The sequence below is a fragment of the Hesperophylax consimilis genome, chromosome 26 (genome assembly GCF_061612785.1).
Source record: "Hesperophylax consimilis isolate HC1 chromosome 26, BYU_Hcon_1.0, whole genome shotgun sequence".
NCBI lineage: Eukaryota > Metazoa > Arthropoda > Insecta > Trichoptera > Limnephilidae > Hesperophylax > Hesperophylax consimilis.
The window spans coordinates 15557004-15580482 of NC_142861.1; the positions used below are offsets into that span (position 1 = coordinate 15557004).

At 37.5% G+C, this 23479-nt stretch overlaps 1 protein-coding gene across 1 annotated transcript in view; it reads left to right on the plus strand.

Moving 5' to 3' along the window:
• botv (exostosin like glycosyltransferase 3) overlaps positions 1 to 22398 on the plus strand; it is a 28710-nt gene extending 6312 nt beyond the window's left edge. The window contains exons 4-8 of the mRNA XM_089647200.1: positions 3485 to 3855; positions 4469 to 6091; positions 10176 to 10449; positions 17249 to 17353; positions 18348 to 22398. Of these exons, the coding sequence (XP_089503326.1) occupies positions 3485 to 3855; positions 4469 to 6091; positions 10176 to 10449; positions 17249 to 17353; positions 18348 to 18452 (2478 nt within the window). The 3' untranslated portion in view covers positions 18453 to 22398. The remainder of the gene's footprint in view (positions 1 to 3484; positions 3856 to 4468; positions 6092 to 10175; positions 10450 to 17248; positions 17354 to 18347) is intronic.
• The last annotated feature ends 1081 nt before the right edge of the window (positions 22399 to 23479 follow it).

The window sequence follows — 23479 nt, forward strand, 5'->3', positions numbered from 1 at the left end:
AAAATGAATGTATAAGGTCGACACTGCAATTGCGGTTCTTCGTGACATGCGTGGCCACAATTCTTCAACACTGCAATTGCAGGGCTCCAGCACCTAAGGGTAAAGGATTATAAAGTGTCGTGTTCCCACAAACAGTTCTCTAACTCGTCGTGGAAGGAGATTTTAAAGAAAAGGTTATTTTATTTTTTATTTTCCTTTATTCGTAAAATATATTTGTATACAGTTTTTCACATGCTTTTCGACTACCACACTAGACACATGTCCGTATTATCTTTATTTTAAATCAGGGATTTATTCAATACTTTGCGTATTACAATAGTGACTCGATAGTCAACCTAACTAGGAGCTGGCTAAATGAGATCTGCAAACACCATGTTTGTCTGTAAGCAGCCTAACTGGCCCTGGCGACTACTGGCTACTAGCTGCCATCTTGCGGACTTCCAAGCAAGCTCTTTGCACTGCCCTCTATGAGTGCATCTGTGAAACTCTTAGCTAACTCACTTCCTAACATAAAGTATATTATAAGATGGTCAAGTAATTAATGAATTTAATAGGGTGCCAGTTTATTTAAACCTAATAATCTAGTATATTAACTAATGAATGTTACATGGTAAACGAAAAGAGGGAAAATTAAATTAAATTTTATATTCTTTACATGTTCGTAACTTCATTGCGTCGCCATCGTTGTTCTGGTTCCTCGTGTCCATACGAACTCTTTGTTGCTCTACTAGTTTGGAACTACCTAGAGAGTGAAACGCAGCTGTCAGCTTAGCTGTGATGTCTCTGGTCGATCGCCTTAATCTTCAATCGATATTTTGTAACAGGAGACGGGGCATGATTGTTCTCCCATAATAATGCAAAGTACATCTACGTACAGCATTGCCCCCGCGCCATTGTTTCCACCTACACACAAACGCTTAACATACATTGCGTAGCTGCATTGATAATCTGTGCAGTTTGGTTGTAGCTCGGTGACAGTCTGCACGCTTCCATGACATGTCTCCTTTTGTTTCTATTATTTATGGTTTTGACAAGAATTATAGATCATCAGAATGCATTTTTTAAAAGGTTTTTGACGTTTATCGAAATATCACATCGTTGTTATTACAACACCGCGTATCACAAAAAGTGCGAAATTAGTTTTTTCAGAAAATTTTTGAGAAATACATCTCAGTAAAAATCAGTGCTGAAAAAAATATATGTAACAGTTGAATGTGGTTTGAGATTTTCACAGCCAAAAGTATTACAGTGATTTATTTTTGGGGTATTATGCCGTGTTGCGCTACCTCCTTCTTTAGCCAATGTTTCGGACAGCATTACAGTGTCACATCTGCCCTGATGATGGACACTATAATGCTGTCTGAAACTTTGGCTAAATGAGGTAGCACAAATAAATCACCATGTGAAAATTACTTTCAAAAGTGGTTGAATCCACACAAAATCTCATTTTTCACTGATTCTGACAATTAATTCTTTATTGAATTATCTACGATACATTACTTTAAAAACTGGCCAGATAAAATTGAAACCCACAATATGATAGTAGCACCCCAGCCAATAGCAATCTTGTCCCTGTGAGAAGGGTACACCAGGGGGCACTGTTTTTTTAGGATTTGGAACATGTGCTCTGAGGATTAGTTGGAGTTTAATTGACTGAATGTATACCATATGGCAATCTAATAAGCCAATGTTAAAATTAAGGATGGGTAGGAATAAAGGAACTGATTGAGCGTTCCTTTTTTTCTTTTCGATTCCCGCTTCTTATTGCTTCAAGTTGTCTCTTATTGCCTCTTCATGCTTAGTGTTGTCTCTTCTTGCCTTGTCTTAGCTCTTCCGGTCTCTTTTTGGCTCTTCTGGTCTCTTCCTTCCTCTTCTGGCTTCTTCTTGGCACTTCCTGCTTCATATTCTCTCTTTATTCTTAGTGTTGTCTCTTCTTGCCTCTTCTGGTCTCTTTTTGGCTCTTCTAGTCTTTTTTTGCCTCTTCTGACTTCTTCTTGGCTCTTCGTGCTTCGTATTGTCTCTTATTGCCTCTTCATGCTTAGTGTTGTCTCTTCTTGCCTCTTCTGGTCTCTTGGCTCTTCTGGTCTCTTCTTGCCTCTTCTTGCCTCTTCTGGCTTCTTCTTGGCTCTTCGTGCTTTGTATTGTCTCTTCTTGCCTCTTCTTGGCTCTTCTGGTCTCTTCTTGCTTCTTTTGGCTTCTGCTTGCTTCTTCTTGGCTCTTCTATCCTTTTCTTATTTGCTTCTTTTTTGCCTCATCTTGCTTCTACTTGCCTCATCTTAGCTCTTTTGGCCTCTTCTTGAAGAAATTCTTGCTTCTTGTTGGCCACTTGCCTCTTTTTACTTCCCCCTGCCTCTTCTTGCTTCATCTTAGCTATTCTTAGCATTTCTTAATAATGGGCATAAAAACAACAGAATGGGATAAAATTCAACTGTATTTATGTAACCCATTAAGATTTCAGACATAAGATAACCAAAGGACAAAAAAATTCTTCTTTATTTAAAAAGGAAAAACCTTATCTTCGAGTAAGTGCTGTCTCGGGATACACAAATTTTTTTCAGTGTGTAACAATAAATCACTTCACACTAGAACTGTTATGTCGTTGTTCTTTCGGTTCATCCCAAACACGCTACGCTTTTGTGCGATTTTTTCAACAACTATATTTTGAAACATTTTATTATACAAAACTTTATAACAGAAAGAGGTAAAAATAAATCGCAACATAAAACAAATTGTACTCATTGTAACGTTTACAAGCATCACTTTTCGGGGAAATCGTTTCAAGAAAACGCCGCAAAATTTGGAATGAAACAAATACCTCAAAATACATGTTAATGATCAATGTTTTAAAAATAAGCGACAGTATGAAAAACTGCCAAAAAATAGTTTTTTTTTACAATATCTCAAAAAGTACTTTTATGGAGGTGGCCATTTTTGATACTAAACGTCACATATCTGGAAGAGTTAAGAGTTTGAAAAATTTGACATTATTGATGTTAAAATCGTTTTCAGGTTCAACAACATCAATTATGCCAAATTTTGGAATATTAGCACTCTAGTACCAAAGATATTAGAAGAACGAGATATGTTATGTTGGCCGCCGGACCGTAGCCGGAGTACTACCTAATTAGGGTACTTTGAACGGTATCGGGACGTGTACGCACAGAAATCTGTTCTATGTATTAGTGCGGATACCTTAGCGCAAGCGAAGGTGTGCAGTAGTATTGGTGAACAAAACCGGCGACACTCGGCAAAACAATTCCACTCAGTACGAACTGCGCGTAGCACATCTCGTTCTTCTAATATCTTTGTCTAATACACACCCAAAAGTCACGAGCCGCCACTAACTGTGACACAGAAGACGTGATTTATTGTCTGTATCCAGATAAATGTCCAGTAAGAAGAATAGCATTTATTCAAGGTACCTCTTCTCCCTTGTGTACCGCAGGATAATTATGTGTCTTTCAAAAATAATGTTTGTTTTCAGGCTGTGGTGGCCCACGCCGAGGCGCTCGTCCGCAACACTCCCGAGCTAGCCCCCCCTCGCGCCATCCTGTCCCTCGCCATCCCCCCCCGCCTGACCCCGCCCCACATTACCCAAGTCCCCAACTGCCGCATGTTCTCGTGCTTCGACCACTCGCGCTGCTCCCTTACCTCCGGCTTCCCTGTGTTCCTGTACGACCCGGACCGGCACACGGTCGTGAGCGACTCACACGACGTGGACGGCTTCCTGAAGACGACTATAAAGCAGACGCTCGGGTATAATGCGCACCTGACGAGGGAGCCGAAGGAGGCGTGCATCTTTGTGGTGCTGGTGGGAGAGGCGTTACCCAGTCGACCCGTTGAGAACAATATGAGGTAATTTAGAATGTTTGTTATTTATTACCACCAAACTGTAAAGACTATCCAATCGGCTTAGTCAATGCTTATTCATTTTGCTGTGCTATAAAAAAAGGCAGGGCGCCGCTTTGCATAGGTGACATTTGCAGTAGTATGGGTGAACAATGTTAGCGACACTTTTGTGCATCTCCCCATTTGCCCATCTCCTTTGTTTTCGTTATCTATAGACTCATCACCATCATACCTAACTTTGCAGGATTATGTAAAAAGGATGGAACATAACACAACTCCGTCTTTTAATTTTTTTTTTATGATTTATTAATGCGGGTCTGGGTTTATATGAAGGAGGAAAAACAGATGTCGGTAGCTTGTTTCACATGCGAGCCGACTTAACTCACTACTTCAAACTACGCCGTACTTCGACTCAAAACTTTACACCACATATCTCACTTCTACTGAATTTTAATCAAAATGTAACCAAATGACTCGCTTGTGTTTTTGTGTATTTGAACAAGAATTTGCTTTAGGGTAATGATTGATTTTGACAGATCATTCAGTGCCCATTTTCTCATTTCAAAACTCTACTACATGCCTACTCGCATTTGGTTAAAACATCAATTTTTATTTCCAGATATCAAACCCTGACATCAGACACTGAAAACGATGAAAATTCACCAAAAGAAAACACGCACGACAAGAAAAATTTTAAGCTCGAATCTCCGTTGAACATTTCCATGCTTCAAAGCCTCCCTTACTGGGGCGGTGATGGAAGGAACCACATCCTCTTGAACCTTGCCCGAAGAGACTTAAGTGTCGGATCAGGAAATATCTTCAGATCCTTAAACACGGGAAGAGCAATGGTCGTACAATCAACTTATCTACAAGACCAATTTAGACAAGGATACGATTTGATAGTTCCACCAATGTTAGGACCACCAGGAGGCGATGTATGGCATGAATGCCCACCTATTGTACCGGCAAGAAGAAGATATCTTATAAGTTTTCAAGGTGAATTAAAACCAACCGTAAAAGTTATCAAGAATGACATTGATTCTGTCGACGATTACATGCAAGATATAGCCGCGTTAGACGACTTTGTAATTGAATATCTGAAAAGAATGGCGCTGGAAAAGGTTTCATCCGACAAGTTTTATTTCCAATTTGAGTGCGTTCCTGCTACAGAGCAAAAAACAATTGCTCCAATTAAAGATTGGTCTCTCTGCGGTACCGACACGTCGAGAAGAAACGTTTTAAAAGATTCAACGTATGTGTTGATATTCGCGCCAGGTAATCCTGAATATGTAAGCACGACTCTAATGCAAGCCAGATTGTTTGAAGCTTTGAGATCTGGAGCGATTCCTGTTTTGCTAGGAGGGGATCAAATATTGTTGCCATATTCGGAAGTCATTGATTGGAAGAAGTGCGCCGTGTTTTTGCCGAAAGCGAGAATCACTGAATTGCATTTCTTCCTGCGTGCAATTTCTGATGCGGATTTATTGAGCATGCGCAGACAGGGGAGACTGATTTGGGAGCGATATCTCAGCTCTGTTCAAGCCACAGTCGATACAATTGTGTCGATCATTAGAAACAGGTTGAACATCCCTCCGAAACCGATAGAATCTGTGAAAGCCGTATCTGTGTTCAATTCTACATTTGTGCCTTTGAGGACCGATCCTGTGATTCCCGATTCCGAGCCTGAGGAATCGTTGGGACCGATCGAGGCGCCGTACGCAAGTCCGGCATATAAAAGAAATTACACATTGATGCTGACGCAAGGTTACGAAGTGTGGAATGATTGGGGTGATCCGTTCCACCTGTATCCTCAGCTTCCTTTTGATCTTGTTTTACCGTCGGACGCTAAATTCATCGGATCTCAGCATGGATTTCGTCCAATTGGTAAAGGTGCCGGAGGGGCCGGTAAAGAATTCTGCGAATCGTTGGGAGGGAATTATCCCAGAGAACAATTCACGATAGTGATGTTGACGTATGAACGTGAACAAGTATTGCTGAGCAGTCTGGCTCGTCTGTATGGCTTGCCTTACCTGAACAAGGTGATAGTTGTTTGGAATAGCCCCAAGCCCCCAACTGAGGACTTGAGATGGCCAGATATCGGTGTGCCTGTGGTGGTGGTCAAAGCATTGAGGAATTCGCTGAACAACAGATTCTTGCCGTACGATGCAATCGAGACGGAAGCTATTTTATCAGTGGATGATGATGCTCATTTGAGACATGATGAAATCATGTTTGGTTTCAGGTAAATAAACCATCTGTCATCAATGTTTTGTTTATTAACGAATTACCAATGAATCTCGTTACAAACTTTTTACATTAGACTGTGTCCTACATATATCCTATGGATGTCAGTATGATTAATTACTAATTACTTTATGTTTGTGATTACTCTTATGTTTGCTTCACTCAAATGTAAATTGTTAACCTCGATACAGGCTTAGTTCTAGTGAGGTTGATTTTTATGTGAAAAAAAATGTGCTTTATGTATAGAGAGATGCAATTAATAATTAATTGTTGTTCTTAGGTTAGGCGACAACTGCCAACATTTGACCAAGATCGATGTAAACAATGTCATTTCTGGCACATTCCAGTGAAAAAAAACCTTATTTAAAATTTCAAAATTTTTTCTCTCAATGTTGTCATACATTTAATCTAAACTTGTGTATTTATTCATTAAATTTTGCCAACCCATCATATCTTTGCCACAATATAACGAAGCAATATCGGTAGGATTATCTTTGTTGTTGACGTTTATCCATGTCCCGAGCCAATAGTCGTGATATTCTGAATAACATATTGAAACTCTATTTTCTCAAGTTCAAATCTGTTGATATCTGTGCCAAATTTTTTGGTGCAATGTTTTTTGATAATGGACATAGTGCCTTGTAAAAATTTCCCAGTATATGCGCAGTATGTATAACACAAAATTTCACAATATAACACAAGTATAACAAAAAATTTCACAATCTAGTGAACAGGCTTGCCATACTAACGATATTGTAATTGATTTAAACTGTCAAATGTAATTGTAATGCATGTGAATGTAGGCTAGTTTTTTTTTTTTTTTTTTTTTTTTTTTTTATAGTCGGAGGCGGTTTACTTACGTTCCCCGCGAGCACTTAGGCCATAGGCCCATTGTACTATCTCCCATTTTACCTCATTCCCTTGCCAGTAACCCGGTCCCTTTTATGAAGTTCACCAGGGCTGTCATTGGATATGTGGCGATGTCTTCTGGTTCCACACTGTGTCTTCCCAGGTATCTGAGCCTTATTCCCAGCAGAGCGGGGCATTGGCACCATAGGTGAATTGGAGTCTCTTCCTCCTCTTCACATTTCCTACAGATGATGGTGTTTTCCACTCCCAACAGTTGCATGTGTCTCCTGAGATGGCAGTGTCCCGTTAATAGTCCTACCAGTTCCCTCAGTGAGTTTCTGTCCATATCGAGTAGTTGCCTGGTTCGGTTAGGGTCCGGTCCGTTTATGAGTACTTTAGATTGCCTCATTCCGGGTGCCTTCTTCCATTCCTTCCAGTGTTGGGATTTGATCCACCTCTTGATATGTAGTTTGGTGTGGCAAGCTGCTACTCCTACGGCCGGCTCAGATCCCACAAGTGGTGCTTTCGCCCCTTTCCTTGCTAGTTCGTCAGCCCGCTCGTTGCCCTCAATACCTTTATGTCCCGGTACCCAGAGCAGGGTTACTTTATTGATGGTCGCCAGTTCTATTAGGATAGTCCTGCATTCCATCACCAGTCTGGAGTCGCATCGGTTACTTTCCAGTGCCATTAAGGCCGCCTGGCTATCAGAACATATGTTTATGTTCTTATTTCTGTACCCGATACTCATATTCTCCTGTGCGCAGACTAAGATGGCTTTCATCTCAGCTTGAAACACAGTGCAGTGCATTCCTAGAGGTATACTGAGTTCCCTCTTAGATCCCTGTAGACAGACCCCGGCCCCTGTTCCTTCCTCCATCTTGGACCCGTCTGTGAACCAGATTAGTTCCTGTTTGGAGTTTGGACCTGGGACCGTGTCCCATTCCTCCCTTGTGGGGTACGTCACTTTAAACAGCTGTCCGAAGAAGTATTCGGCTTGTTTGCCGTCCTGCTTCATCCCAGCCGTCGGACTAATTGCCCTCAGTCTTATTCCTATCTCCGTGTGACTGTTTCTGGGCAACTCTCCTCTCCATTGGCCATTGCAATGTAACCTGTAGGCTGCCGCCATCGCCGCCCCCTCTATTTCTATGTTTAGTGGGGGTAGGTTCAGCAGCACTCCCATGGCTAGTATTGGAGTGGTTCTCATGGCTCCTGTGATGCTTCTGCATGCAAGTCCCTGTATGTGATTGAGTGTGACCATCACTGTTTTCAGTGTTGTTCTCCTCCACCAGACCAGGGCTGCGTGCATGATCCTTGGTTTTACAACGGCTGTGTAAAGCCATTGCATCATTTTAGGTTTGAGACCCCACGTTCTGCCGCAGATTCGCCTAGTTGCCCACATCAGAGCACAGGCCTTTCTGCCTACAGTTTCCACCTGGTTTTTCCAGCTCAGTTTGGCATCTATGATGACTCCGAGGTACTTAACCGTGTCAGAGGGTTCTAATTCCTTTCCATAGAAGGTTGGATTGCTCCATCCTTCTAGTTTCCTTTTACGCGTAAAGATTACTAGTTCTGTCTTGTCTGGGTTGACTGACAGTCCTGTTTCTTCACACCATTCTTCCACTGTTGCCAGTGTTGACTGTATAAGGCCTCGGGTTGTGTCTGCATCCCAACACCTTATTATGGTTGCAATGTCATCCGCATACCCTTGCGTATATAGGCCCCTGTTGTTGAGTTTCCGGATGAGGTTGTCCACCACCAGGCTCCACAGCAAGGGTGATAAGACCCCTCCCTGTGGACACCCTCGTGTCACCAGCACTTTGATGCTTACCTCACCCCTTGTCACCGTAAGTATCCGGCCTGAGAGCATGTTCCTCAGCCACCTTCTGGTGGTTTTGTCGAGTCCATGTCTTTCTGCCGCTTCATCAATGGATTTAATAGTGGTGCAGTTAAATGCTCCCTCTATATCCAGGAATAGCCCTACCGCCAGTTCCCCAGTCGCTTGTGCCTGCTCCAGTTTGTACACCAACCTGTGCAGTGCCGCGTCGACTGACTTACCTGCTTGGTAAGCAAACTGTAACTCGTGGAGGGGCTTCTCTTTCAGTGCCCCGTCCCTTATGTGCCTGTCCATTAGCCTCTCCATTGTCTTCAGAAGAAATGAGGTGAGGCTAATTGGGCGGAATGCACCTGGTTGGTCGTAGTCAGCTCTCCCCGGTTTGGGTATGAACACTACCCTTGTCTTCCGCCATGGTATGGGGATGTATCCGAGGGCACAGCATGCCCTCAGGATCTAGGCTAGTTACCAATGTCTGTATACTTAAGGTTAAACGCAACGCTCGTTGTATTCTATGTGTTCACAGATGGCGTTAATTAATTAATTTTGTTTAAATACGCTTTTATTTATTTATAGAATACATGATAATACAATAATACATTTTCTTACATGTGATACATTAAATCACCACACTAGGCGACTGCCTGTCTTATGTCTTTGCAAGGTATTGCTTTACAATATTAAGACAAATCATTTGTTTGCACCCGTATATACGCAATATGAATATGAATCAATAGTTTTGTTCGTTTAAAGACTTAATTCTTTCGAGAAAGGCACACAAATACAATATTTTACCGATAATTCAATCCAATATTGTATTTGTATGCCTTTCTCGATAGAATTGAGTTTTTATATGGACAAAACTATTTATTCATTTTCATATTGCGTATATGACGGCGCAAACAAATATTTTTTCTTAATACTGTAAAGCAATACCTTGCAAAAGCGTATTTAAACAAAATTAATTAATTAACGCCATCTGTGAACACGTAGAATACAACAAGCGTTGCGTTTAACCTTAAAAGAATTCATAATCTGCTCTGGCTAATTTGATGGTGCTAATTTAATTTTAATTTAAAGACTTTTATAATGTCTTAGGCCATAGGCCGATTGTGCTATCTCCCATTTTACCTCATTCCTTTAACAGTTACCCGGTCCCTTTTATAAAGTTCACCAGAGTTGTCATCGGATATGTGGCTATGTCTTCTGGTTCCACAATGTGTCTTCCCAGGGCTCATCTCTCTTCTCCAATCCCCCTTGGTCCCCTGAAGGCCCCACAAGGGAAGAGAGCCTCATCTCTCCTCTCCACTCCCCTTTGGTCCCCTGAAGGCCACACAAGGGAAGAGTTCCCGAAGGTGGCTATCTAACTATCTAACCTTCACATCTTCACCCCTTGTTCCAGGGTGTGGCGGGAGCACCGTGACCGGGTGGTCGGCTTCCCTGGTCGCTACCACGCCTGGGATGCGAACCACTCGGGCTGGCTTTACAACTCTAACTACAGCTGCGAACTGAGCATGGTGCTGACGGGGGCCGCCTTCGTGCACCGCCACTATGCTTATCTTTACTGGCACTGGCTGCCCCAAGCCATCAGGGATAAGGTGGATGAGTACATGAACTGCGAGGATATCGCCATGAATTTTTTGGTGTCGCACGTCACGAGGAAGCCGCCTGTCAAGGTTTGTTAATTCCTACATATTTGTTTTATCCTTTAACAACCTACTCTCATTACCCTTCATAGAGAAGTCGCAATTGAGGTCACCTGGGCATGTGTTATGAATGCTAGAAGAATAATAAGAATAGAAGAACAAAATATACAGTAAACAAACATGAAGATGGGAATATCAACAAACATGAATTGAGGTTTATAAACATGAAGATGAGTTTTACACACATTAAGATAAGGAAATCAACAAATATTAGCACATTCTTTTCGGGAAACGAGAAAACTCGTCATACGCCTTTTTACAGTAAGACGCGGGAGACGAGTTTACTAATTATGTTGCACAAAGCTGTAAGGAGCAGGAAACTTGTAAACAAGGGGTTCTAAATGGGTGCGGGGTCATGTGTTTTCTATTGTCGGAGGTACCCTATCTATCTACCTGTCAATACAATGAGTTTGAAACACAACAACAAATAACAAGGGTAAAAATAAACAGAACATTGCAATCATTTTTATTAACTGATATACGTGATAATTTTGGGATTGCAAAAACAAAGGATTTTGTTTTTGCATTTTCGTTCGTCTCACAAGTAACTGCTTTATACCGCTTTCGTACAGACGTCTTATATTCGTGTTTCTGAGTTCATTTTGCTTTTATTACACATTTTTGGATATTAAATTTTCGTATTAAATACTTATAAATTTTTGAACTGCCTCTTGTTTCTCGAGTGATATTGTTTTTGATAAATATGATTTTTGAATGTTATACATAATTTAACTTTCCCAAAGATTATAATTTTACTTTCCCCGAAAATGAATCAAGATACATACGAGAGTGACGATGAATTGTTTGCTGACAATTTATCTAATTGTTCCTGCCAAAGTGACATATAAAGTTTATCCAATTACGATCCTTGTGAAGAAGATGTTATTCCTCTTCCATCAAAGTTTACCCGAAGAAGAATAAGTTCATCATCTCGTTCTGATTTAGACCATGGCGAAGAATGGTCATCAAGAGATACTCCACCAGTTTTGGAGGAGTTTCTAGGGCAGCCAGGAATAAATACCGAGGACGTTCCTGACAGCGTGGTGGATGCCGTAAATTTGTTTATCGACGACAATTTGTTTGCGTTCCTTGTGGAGGAATCAAACCGTTATTAACCGTTAGTCGGAACCGGCAAAAATAAAAACGTTTTACGTCGTTGTCGCGTATGTTCCACTCACAAACTACGCAGTGAAACGCGGTGCATGTGCAAGTTTTGCAATGTGCCCCTGCATAAAGGAAAGTGTTTCGAACGCTATCACACATTGAAGCACTATTAGGTTATAGTTTTTTTATTGAATATTTCTAAATAATCTATATATTATAAATAATTTTGTATGAATAAAGTTATTTCGATTGTGAAATACTGTTTTTTCTATGATTCCCAAGAAAGTAGAATGTTTTTGTTCATAAAAAAAAGGAATTACACATACATTGCTAAGTAAATAAATAAAGACATCTTTTTAAAGTAAAACACTGAAAGTTTCATCGAAAAATATCAAATAGATCATAAGATATGAATATTTTGCGGAAAGTCTAATTTTGGCACTAAAATTTAAAAAAACACCCACGCTACGCTGTGATTTGACGGGAAAATGCCCGACCATATAGTGTTAAGATGAGAAAATCAACAAACATGAAGATGAGGAAATCATAAAAAATTATGTAGTAACAATAATCGATTGTAACAATAATCGCAGTGACAGCAGTTCGTGTTTACACTTTGCTCTTGCAAAAAAACTAAAAAAAACCTCCGAATTCGTGTGCAAACAGTATTTATATGGAAAATTTAAGTGCCAAAAAAGTTTATTTGATAAAACAGTAATAAAATAATACTATTCTAGCGGATTCTAAACATTTTTATCGAAAGTTTTTAAAACAACCTAAGATTGTGTGTTTGTTCTCATTGAAATGTCCATCTCACCGATGCCTGATGAATGCTGCCATCGGCGTAAAAAAAGAATGCTAGATAAGATGACGTCCCCATCACAAAAAAAGGCCTCGGGAATGATTTCTCCAGTGGTTGAAGATGAGGAATCTGACGGAGCATCGGACTATTCCGACGTGTCTGAAAATGAGAGTGAAATCCCAGTGTCCTCAGTCCAGATACTGAACGACACTGAAGCAAGTCTAAGAGCACTCCAAGATGTCCTTGCTGAAAAGCAGTCAAGAGTCTCAAAGGATCAACAACTGCGGATAAGCGCATATGTATCCGCTGTATTCAGATCAGTTTCACAGCTGTTATTGGAACGAGAGGGCTTCAAAGCTGATCTGGCAACAGTCAATGCCAAATTAATAGTGGCAAAGGGAGAGATCGCGATTGAAAAAGCAGAAAACCAACACAGGTTAGAAAAAATATTGCAGTTGGAGTCAGATCTAGGACCAGTGATGCGTAGAGTAGCCGATGCCACGGAAGCAAGCCTATCGTTTGCCGATATTGTGAAAAATGGCCCACAGAAGATGATACCATCAATCAACCGCTCAGGACTTAACGTTGGGACCCCCAAACCTGCTGTATGCATCTTCCCAAAGCTGGATTCTACAAAAGATAGCGACGATACGAAACAGCTACTAAAAGATACATTACGACCATCAGAACTTGGAATCCGTGTGACGGGCATTAGGAGTATCAGAAACAAAGGTGTTGTAATCCATACTGCAACACAAGAAGATCAGGATAAAATACTGAAAACCCCATGTCTAGCAAACTCGGACACTCTAAGCGCTCGATTACCAACAAAACGGCTTCCAAGGGTGATTTTCTTCAACGTTCCTCGTGACCTAACGGACGAGTGCTTCCTAAAAAATGCCTTAGCAGGAGCCCAGGACAAAGCAGGCCTAGATTTCGCAGTAAAAAGTTGCAAGCTAAGTCACCTTGCTGGCGCTCGAACTGGATCAACTTGCCACCGGGTCTTCGAGGTTCCTGCCCACATTCGTCACGTGCTGGTGGAGCAGGGGAAAGTCTTTGTGGACTGGAATGTGTGCCGTGTTCGTGACTTCATTGGACTTACAGTGTGCTCCAAGTGCCAAATGATCGGACATTCCTTCAAGTTTTGCAAGGACCAGCAAAGATGTGGACACTGCGCAGGCGAAGGTCACGCCCGGATAAACTGCCCAAAAGCCGCCGCCGAGCCTGTCTGCGCCACCTGTACAAGATTTGGGAAGCCCGCTGCACATCCGACTGGAGACAAGGACTCCTGCCCGGCCTACAAGGCTGCCCTTGCCAAGGACTTTGCAACTATTGATTATGGCGTCTAATTACATTGAAGAAGATGACGAGGTAGATTACGAAAATACTCATAATTTCTGTGATTGGCTAAAGTTTCATAGCAACTACAATATGGAAAATATTAATATTGTTCAGTTGAACGTTAGATCGATTTATAAATACTGGGATACTTTGAATGTCTACTTAAATACTTGTTGGAAGCATATTCATGTGTTAATGTTATGTGAAACGGCTATAACACCGAATCTTGTCTGTCTGTATAATATTCCTGGATTTAATTGTTACAACTATTGCCGAACTAAAAAATCTGGAGGAGGTATATTGCTATATGTTCGAAATGAATTCACATTTCAACAGAAAACAATAGAAACAAATCATTTTGAATGTGTGCTTGGCTCTATGACACTTCCAAACAAGAGTATTTTAAACATCATAGCAATATACCGCCCCCCCAACTCTAGCCAACCACAATTTCTTAATGAAATATCTGCCATTCTGCATACTATAAGCCCCAAAGAAAATGTTTTACTTATAGGAGATATTAATCTAGACTTGTTAAATTGTCAAAACCCTATTATTATGGCATATGAAAATATAATGTCGGATAATTATTTAATCAAATGTATTTGTGACGTAACTAGAGAAGCAGTTTTAGCAGGAAAAGTTACTCGTACTTGTTTAGACCACATATTTGTCCGATTTAACAGTGGATGTAAACAAAGCGATTCTCTTTCCTCATGTGTATGTAATAATATTACTATAGCGGATCACTTTTTAACTGCAGTTAATATTAAATATAGTGCAAGGAAAGAAGCCCCAGAACACGGGGAAAGAATTTCGTTTTTATCGCAAAACAAAATCGACAAAAACATTCATAATTTTAAGTGGCACTCCTTGCTTGAGGAACAAGATTGCAATATACTATATAGTAAAATTAAAAACAACTTTAAGAATTTGTATGAACAGAGTAAAATCGTAATGAATTATAAACCCAAAAAAAGACCTCTGTCAATAAAACCTTGGATAACTTCTAATATCTTAGAAAACATTAAAAAAAAAGATTCATTGTACAGAAGGTGGAAGAATTTTCCTAGCAATCAATTCTTTGAATTGGAATATAAAACTTTCAGAAATAAGGTGACAAAAGAAATTATTAAATGTAAGTCTACCTTTTTTAACAATAAATTCAAAAATTATTTTGGAAATACAAAAAAAACTTGGGATGAAATAAATAAATTATTAGGACGCAAGTCCAAAAGTAGTTGTGACGAAATAATCTCGAAATATATGTTAAATACGAATAATGAAGAAACCGTAGCAGATAAGTTTGTTGAATATTTTACAAATAGTGTTAACTCTATGATACATAAATGTGATTATTTAGCATCGACCGTCAGGCCGAATGAAGTGCAACATAGTATGTACCTACCCAGAGCTACCTGCCAAGAAATCAATATTATTGTTAGCAAATTAAACAATTCAAAGTCACCAGGGATTGACAACATTCGAATGTTTGACATTAAGACACATATTAATATTTTAGGGCCTGTTATAACACACTTTATCAATTTAATTTTATCGCAAGCAGTAATACCAGATGAACTAAAAAGTAGCATCATTAGGCCAATTTACAAAGGGGGCAAACATACAGATATTCAAAATTATAGGCCAATAAGCATATTGCCAGCCCTAGAAAAAATACTTGAAAAATACATTTCCATAAAACTTAATAAATATCTAGAATCTTTCTCTTTGTTGGATCCCAACCAATATGGATTTCAAAAGAAAAAAAGTACGGAAATGCTGCTTCAGGAATTTTCAAATCACATAAATTATGAATTAAATCTAAAAAAACAAGTTTTGGTTTTATTCATAGATAACTCTAAGGCATTTGATACCATTGATACAAATAAACTATTAGAAACACTGGAGGCAATAGGAATTAGAGGAAAGCTGCTAGTTTTATTAAAAAATTTACTAACTGATCGACAAATAAGAGTAAAAATTCTTAAAAAATTTAGCAAAAGAAAATATATCTCAACAGGTGTTGCACAGGGGTCAATTCTAGGGCCAACCCTTTATATTATTTATGTCTCAATTATGAGAAAATTGTTTTCATTTGTTAAACATTTTGTATATGCAGACGATACGGCGCTCGTAATATCGCACGAAGATCTGGTTACTGCAATGAACCTTATGCAACATGATTTTATTGCCCTACTGAAATGGTCGCATGATGCAGGCCTCTTTATAAATGCCAAAAAAACTAAAATTATGCACATCAGATCTCCACACGCCAGATGTAATGTAATTCCTTCATTATATACACACACATTTGACTGCATACATAAAAATGTTGCACAGCCCTGTTCATGTGAAACCATTGATTTTGTCAAAAGTTATGTATATTTGGGTGTTACTATTGACTGCTACATGAAATGGGATGTACAAATTGCTAATGTTTGTAAACGTCTACGAGCTATTGTGGGTAGGATTTATAAAATAAAATATTTCGTGCCTATAAGTACTTTAAAGTTAATCTACTTATCTCTGGCTGAATCCACTATACGTTATGGAATTACTTCTTGGGGACATTCTTGTAAAACTAATATAAGCTATATACAAACATTACAAAACTCCATTATAAAATTGTTAATCCATAAATATGACAATCAACACAGAAGTAACATTAAATTAATATACAAGTCTCTGAATATTTTACCTGTCAGAGGATTATTGTTTTATAATATTGTAAGTCAACATGTTATATTGTCTGATTCATTGTATAGGGAAAGAGTTTGCCATAAACATAACACAAGATTCACTCAAAATGAAGGACTGGTAGTTCCGAAATGTACTAATAAATATGGTGAAAGAACTTTAAACTATATAGTACCCAAAATGTTTAACTTATTACCAATGACAATTAAAAATAATAACATGTATACTGCCAATGTTAAATATAATCTAAGGAAATGGTTATTGGATAATAATGATCTATACTGATGCCCCTGAAATGGAATTCATATTCTTAGAAAATGGAAAAACAATTATTTTGTAATACCTGACTACTTACCTCTATTTATGAAACTATTGATGTACTTGTTGATAATACTAATTTGTTCATACATTTATTTTTACTTGCTTATTTTATAAGGCTTTTATGTTTTATGTTGATAATACTAATTTGTTCATACATTTATTTTTACTTGCTTATTATATAAGGCTTTTATGCTGCTATTTAAACTTTTCTGCAATGTAACCAATTTATGTAATTATGTACCGTTCAAATTGTATCTTATGAGTGTATAAATGTTGTCTCTATGTCCCTGCTGACAAACTACACAAGTAGTTTAGCGGGTTTAAATGTGAATAAAATAAATAAAAAAAATAAACAACAACACAGCAACCTACAGTCTGCCTCGGGACAGGAATCCCTAGTTAAGAGGACTGTGCATTTTTGTGCATGTACTATGTATTTTTGACTGTCCACACTTTTAGGAAAGAGAGGGACCAGCTTAAAAACTTTTCCGTTTGTTCCAGGTGACTTCCCGCTGGACCTTTCGCTGCCCGGGATGTCCCGTCTCTCTCTCAGAGGACGAAACGCACTTTAACGAGCGACATAAGTGTATTAACTTCTTTACACAGGTAAAAATAACTTTTGTTACGTTTCAAAGTAAACAAATTAAATTATAACAAACTCATGGCTTTTTGGTTTTCATGGCAACAGAGCTTTGGAAATTTTTCTGTCATCAATGTTTGACTTTGTAGTAGCCTAATGGTCCAAAAGCTTTGCTTTCCCACCCAGACGTTGCATGCTCAATCCTCTGCTATTTTTATTTTAAAAATATTTTGAATATGAATTCCACACAAGCGTCCCAACTTCTCTTGACTGTTCGAAGCAAGTGGGACTGTGTCAATCCTAGTCGGAGTATTTTGAGGTGTCGGAAGGGGTGGGGAGGCGAAGTAGATGGGAAAGAGAAAGGTTGTGAATTACTCGACTATTGATATCTGGTCACTAAACAGGAAGATACTCTTATCATCACTCTGGCGAAAAAGCAACATTCAGAATCGAAACATTGCTTGAAATGGTTTTAGCTGTGTTAAGTACTAAACTCTACAACTAAATCCTACTCTCAGTCAAAACTCACAACAACATTATAACTTTTAAATCTCAAACAAAAAGCTGGATACGAAACATAGGGAGATCAGAAATAGAAAATATACTGACAGATACGGATAGCGACTTTATTTTATACTATTTAGAGATGATGTCATCCATGCTACAAAATTTTAATAATATGTAAATGAAATCCTCAGCACGGGAGATCCCAGAATATCAAATCTCTATTTGTTACAAAAAAGGAAGATAATAAAATATTTATTTTTATTATTAAATGATCAGATTTGAATGGGCGTGACATTCTAACCTTCCTCTTCCCATCTCCTTCCCCTCCCCACTCTCTTCTGTCTCTCAAAAAAATCTTCTTTGCTTTCAATTCTGCTCTTCAAAATTAACTATTCCACCTCCAAATCAGCAGATGTTGAAAGCTTTTATAAAGACTCCTCAAGGGTATTCTTTATATAATCTTAATTATATAATATTTTCTGATAATTTTATTAAATAATATCTTTTTTCCAGGTGTTTGGCTATATGCCACTATTAAATACTCAATACCGGGCGGACTCCATCTTGTTTAAGACTCGAATACCACACGACAAACAAAAGTGCTTCAAATTCATATAAAAAACAGTTGTGGCTTCCCTTTTATGTTACAATGAAGAACAAAACGGTCTTCGAGTCTACATTTATTATATAAGAACTTTTTATACAACAAAAGTGACTTCCGTTTCGTATAATCGGTGAACATTACATAAATTAATATATAATATAGTATTATTTAATTAAATGACATTGAAAAAAGGATAAATGTCAATATTGTGAATTATAAAGCATAAATATGTATTTAGATCAATTTTTTTAAAGTTTTTTTTTTTAATCTTATTCTATAATTCTTTAACTTGTATTTTGAATTTGTCTTATACATTACGGCATCGTTTCTCAACCTTTTTTAGTGCTGTGACCCCCTTAACCCCTCAGATTAATTGTTGTTTCTCCTTTACTGTCATGGTGAGAAATCACCATGCTTTATTTTCAAATAGACGTTAACTATAGAAAAATTAAAATGTACACCTCTATGACACCAAAAGTTTCAACCGCAAATTAATAAAAATTTATGGAACTTTGTGAATTTTAGTAATGTTCATAAAACATTTGTCTAATAAAATGTTTAGACAAATATTTTATGAACTATGAACTGTCACCTCAAAAAAATGAGGTGACAGCAATGTTCATAAAACATTTGTCTAATAAAATGTTTAGACAAATGTTTTATGAACATTATTGTCACCTCAAAAACGTGAGTCGACAGTAATGTTCACAAAACATTTGTCTAGCAAAATGTGTGTTTTTTCATCATCAATAATTTTAGTACAGTGTTTAGACGAAAAAACGTAAGGTCAGCCATTTTTAATAATAATAATGTTTGTTTATTTCATCAGAACAGAGCGGTGAGTGCCGTACGCATAAATTAATTAATTAACACATCTTTATTCATTAGTTTACTAGCTATACCCCGCCACGCGTTGCTCAGGCTCAATCTGTCTGTGCAGATAGAGAAACAATAGCGCGTTTTGCTTTTACGTCCAAAAGATCCTGTTACAGGTGACATCTATATAATATAGGTATATAAAAACACACGCGTATTCGAGTGCAACGTTGTGTAAAAATTTGAAAGCAATCGATGGATAACTTTCGGAGATTTAAGATTTTGAACAAACGAACATTTACATTTTTATTTATATAGATAGATTAAGAAGTAAGTATAGATAACATTTGATTATAACTTGAAAATCATTGTCTAATAAAATGATTTTTCATATACGTAACTTATTTGACAGATGTAACCTTTCCTATACCTGATCGCAACCCTCAGGTTGAGAAACGATTCATTATGGCAATCTTGACTGTCAAGACAATTGTTCGGCAATAGGCAATAGACAATTAGCCAGCACCTTAAACTCTGGAATACCGTTTGTGCACCAGTGACAAGAATTTTTTCCCGCCAACAAACCGTTCATGCGCTGCTGGCATTTGAATTTCGCCCTAGCTGAAATTTTTTGATGTGTGATTTAAACCTGTATGCCATGAGAAAGTGCATACAAATTTTTAACAGAATCGCTTGCACTTAAAAAACTTTCCAGTTATTTTTTGATTCCATTTTTGATTTGAAATTATAAATTTAAAAAATGAGTCTGGTGTTCTAAATGTTAAGAAAGTTCCTACCCAAATTTGGTTACAATATTTGACTTTATGACTCCTGAGGATGGTGTTGCCGTTATAAAATATCTTTGGTATTTTCTGAATTTCTTATATTTTGATATTGTTATAGAATCTAGATACATATTGTTATCTGTAATTTGTGCAATAGTAATTTATTGTGAGAAATGCCTCTGCCATGTTATTTTCTCATCACCATAATATACTCCATAGACAAACTTCCATATACATATTAGAATATAAACGTATTGACGATGAACATTAAGATATTATTCAATTAACACGGCAAGTAAGAGATTTTTTTTTGGGTCTTACTGTTGCAGGTTAAATATGCAGGGAAGTGCAAATAAAATAGAAAATAAACTCATATTTGATCAATGTTTAGATTAAAATTGTTTTTACATAATATGTAAAAAATCCAAATTATGGCTTGTATGCAATTGTAAAGAAAACTATATCTTAAAATGTAATTGAATTGTACCAAAATGTTGTAAAGAAACTGTTTGATTTTATAAATAGTAAAATGGCAAAATTTGATATCTGATATAATCACCTCAAGGTGTGCTTTATACACTTGTTACTGTTAAGAGGAATGGCTGCGCTTGCTTTTTCATAAAAAAAAACTTATTTTTTGATTTGTCGTCAAAATACTCAACAAAACTGAATGTATTTTTTTTTAATCAAAATATATTTTATACAGATGTGAATTATTTCGTTTATTTGTGTTTTGAAATGTAAAATACTAGTGGAGTCCGCAATGCTTCGCTATTGCTTATGTGTTTCTCGGGCGTCTCTGACTTCGTCCACCATTCACTACTGTATACCACAATGTTACTGTTAAAAAACTACATTACATCTACTTTAATTCGACTCTGTATATCATTCCGGTGCAGATATATTGCGTCAAATATTCCTCGGTTGTCAAACCACTCTCTAAACCAGAGGTTCCCAAACTTTTTTGCCCCGTAGACCACTTGCCAAAAAAAACATTTTCCGTAGACCCCCTGCCTGCCAAATATTGAATTTCCCTAAAACTATTAATGTCCCATGTGATAATCATTTATTTTTGCGTAAAAAGATTCCCTCCCCTTGCCTGCCCTACAACCGGGTGGCGGTATAGTTCCTCTGTCTTTACATTGTGCAGACAGGGGCACCCTTGTGAGGTATTACACCAAATGAAAATGGAGCAGGATAAGCAACGGGAATTTCTTTCTGTAGCTAGCCCCACAGAACTGCCCCTTAAGCTCTTTGTCAGTGCTTATTTCGGTCAGTTCTTCTTGTCACATGATATCCGATTCTTCAACGTTCTATTTCCACAGTAAAAATGTCCTCAAACTTAGTTTTGAAGTCTGTGTAAAGTGCATTTAAATGTTGAACGTCATTATTACCCTGGACGTTTTTCAAAAACAAGTTCGCGGCTTCCAGTGTGCAATGTTTTGCTTGAATATATTAATTCTGACGAGAAAAGGAGCGTAGACTCTATTTATATACCTCAATTAACAACTTTACGAAATATAAAAATACAAATATCAAATAAGTAATTTCTCAGTCTATTATATTTGTGTTAGGTGTATTGTGTCATTTACGGAACTCCTAAATGTTGACTTGAGGTAAATGGGGGTCAGCTCGTATGTACCCCCATTTGTATCTCGTGGACTCCCAAATTTTTTTCTCGCTGACATAGACCCCCAGCAAGCCGATATCGACCCCTGGGGGTCGATATAGACCACTTTGGGAACCTCTGCTCTAAACACTCCTGGCGTTAATAAGAACAAATTTTAAAATGATCAATAAATTTGATATATAATTCCGTAGTACATTATTTTGATATATCTCATAAGGTTTAGCCAGCGTTAGCAATGTAGTGCCCGAAAATATATTTTTACGACTTGATTATAAAACATAGACTTTTCTCTACTTTCTATAAGTATAATATGCATGTATTATATATGTAAACCTTCCAGAAGAACTTCTCTAAATGATAGTGAAAACCTTATCAAAATCCGTTGCGTAGTTTAGAAGAATTAAGCGAACAAACAGACAGACGCGGATAGTGACTTTATTTTATACTATTTATAGAAGATGATATTAAAGAATTCTATTTTTCACGATTTTAGAGGTACTTTTGCAATTATTTGTGAGTTAATAACAATTATCAAAAAAATTTCCCTGCTTCTATATAAAATGATGGAATATAACAAAAAAATGGATTAAACATAGTGTTTTGATGGGCATTTTAAATTAAAATTAATGTTTTAACACAAATTTGCTGTATGTATATAAATTAATATTTCGACCCAAAAAATACATTTTTAAAATTTTGTAACACAGTAGTGGCAAGATTTTTTTTTAATTATCAGGTACTATTAACACAAAAATAGAGAAAGTTGCCTCTAAAATAATTATAATAAATCAAATTATTTTATAATTTAAAACACAAATAAATAAAATATCTCGCATCGTTACTTGATATTCATTTGGTTTAAATTTATTTTTCATTTTCAAGTATTTTTCACCTCAAATCCAATATTAAGTTTTCTATGAAAAAGGCCGTGCAGTCGTTCCTCTGTAAAGCCTTTTCTAAAAAAGTGTATTCTTAAATTAATTTTAAAGTTTTCTAAACTAGTTTCTAGCCGCAAACTAAAAGGAAAATCATTCCAAGAATCAGAACTCAGCGTTTTGAATGCTCTCTCCCCAAACTTCGCAACATTCATATGAGAGGGTTCCACCAGTCTATTTGACACATCTTTACTACTTCCACAAAATCTACTAGGTAATTCTAAGTGTAAATATTATCTCACTGTATTACCGACTATATACATGGTGTTCGGAAACTAGTGGTATAAGCGGGGAACAGTTGAATCTATATCACATTTGAAGTCGATTTTGTCGTGTAACTTCGTCTTCGAGTAAATCGAGTCTAAAGTTGGAATTTTTTAGGTCAATTTGAAAAAACTCAGTTGCTATGGATTACTAAAAGCTGCTTATTTTTGTTTTGATTGCGTTGAAGTCATAATACAGGGTTTTCCAATAAGAGGTGTTATTTAGATATTCAATCGTAAAAGATCAATGGTTTCGTCGCTTGTGTGGCACGTAGCGCCGTCTTGTTGAAAGTAAACGTTGTCCAGGTCAATACCATCCAATTCCGGCCATAAAAAATATTTAATCAATCCTCGATAGCGCAATCCATTCACCGCAACTGTTGCTCCAGCCTCATTTTCGAAAGAGTAAGGTCCAATGACTCCGCCGGACCATAAACCGCACCAAACAGTCACACGTTGAGGATAGAGAGGCTTTTCAACAATAACTCTTGGGTTTCCCGAGCCCCAGATGTGACAATTTTGCTTGTTGATGAAGCCACCGAGGTGGAAATGGGCCTCCTCACTTAAGATGATTTGCGTTTGATTCACTCAAGTGAATTTTAACAATTTCAA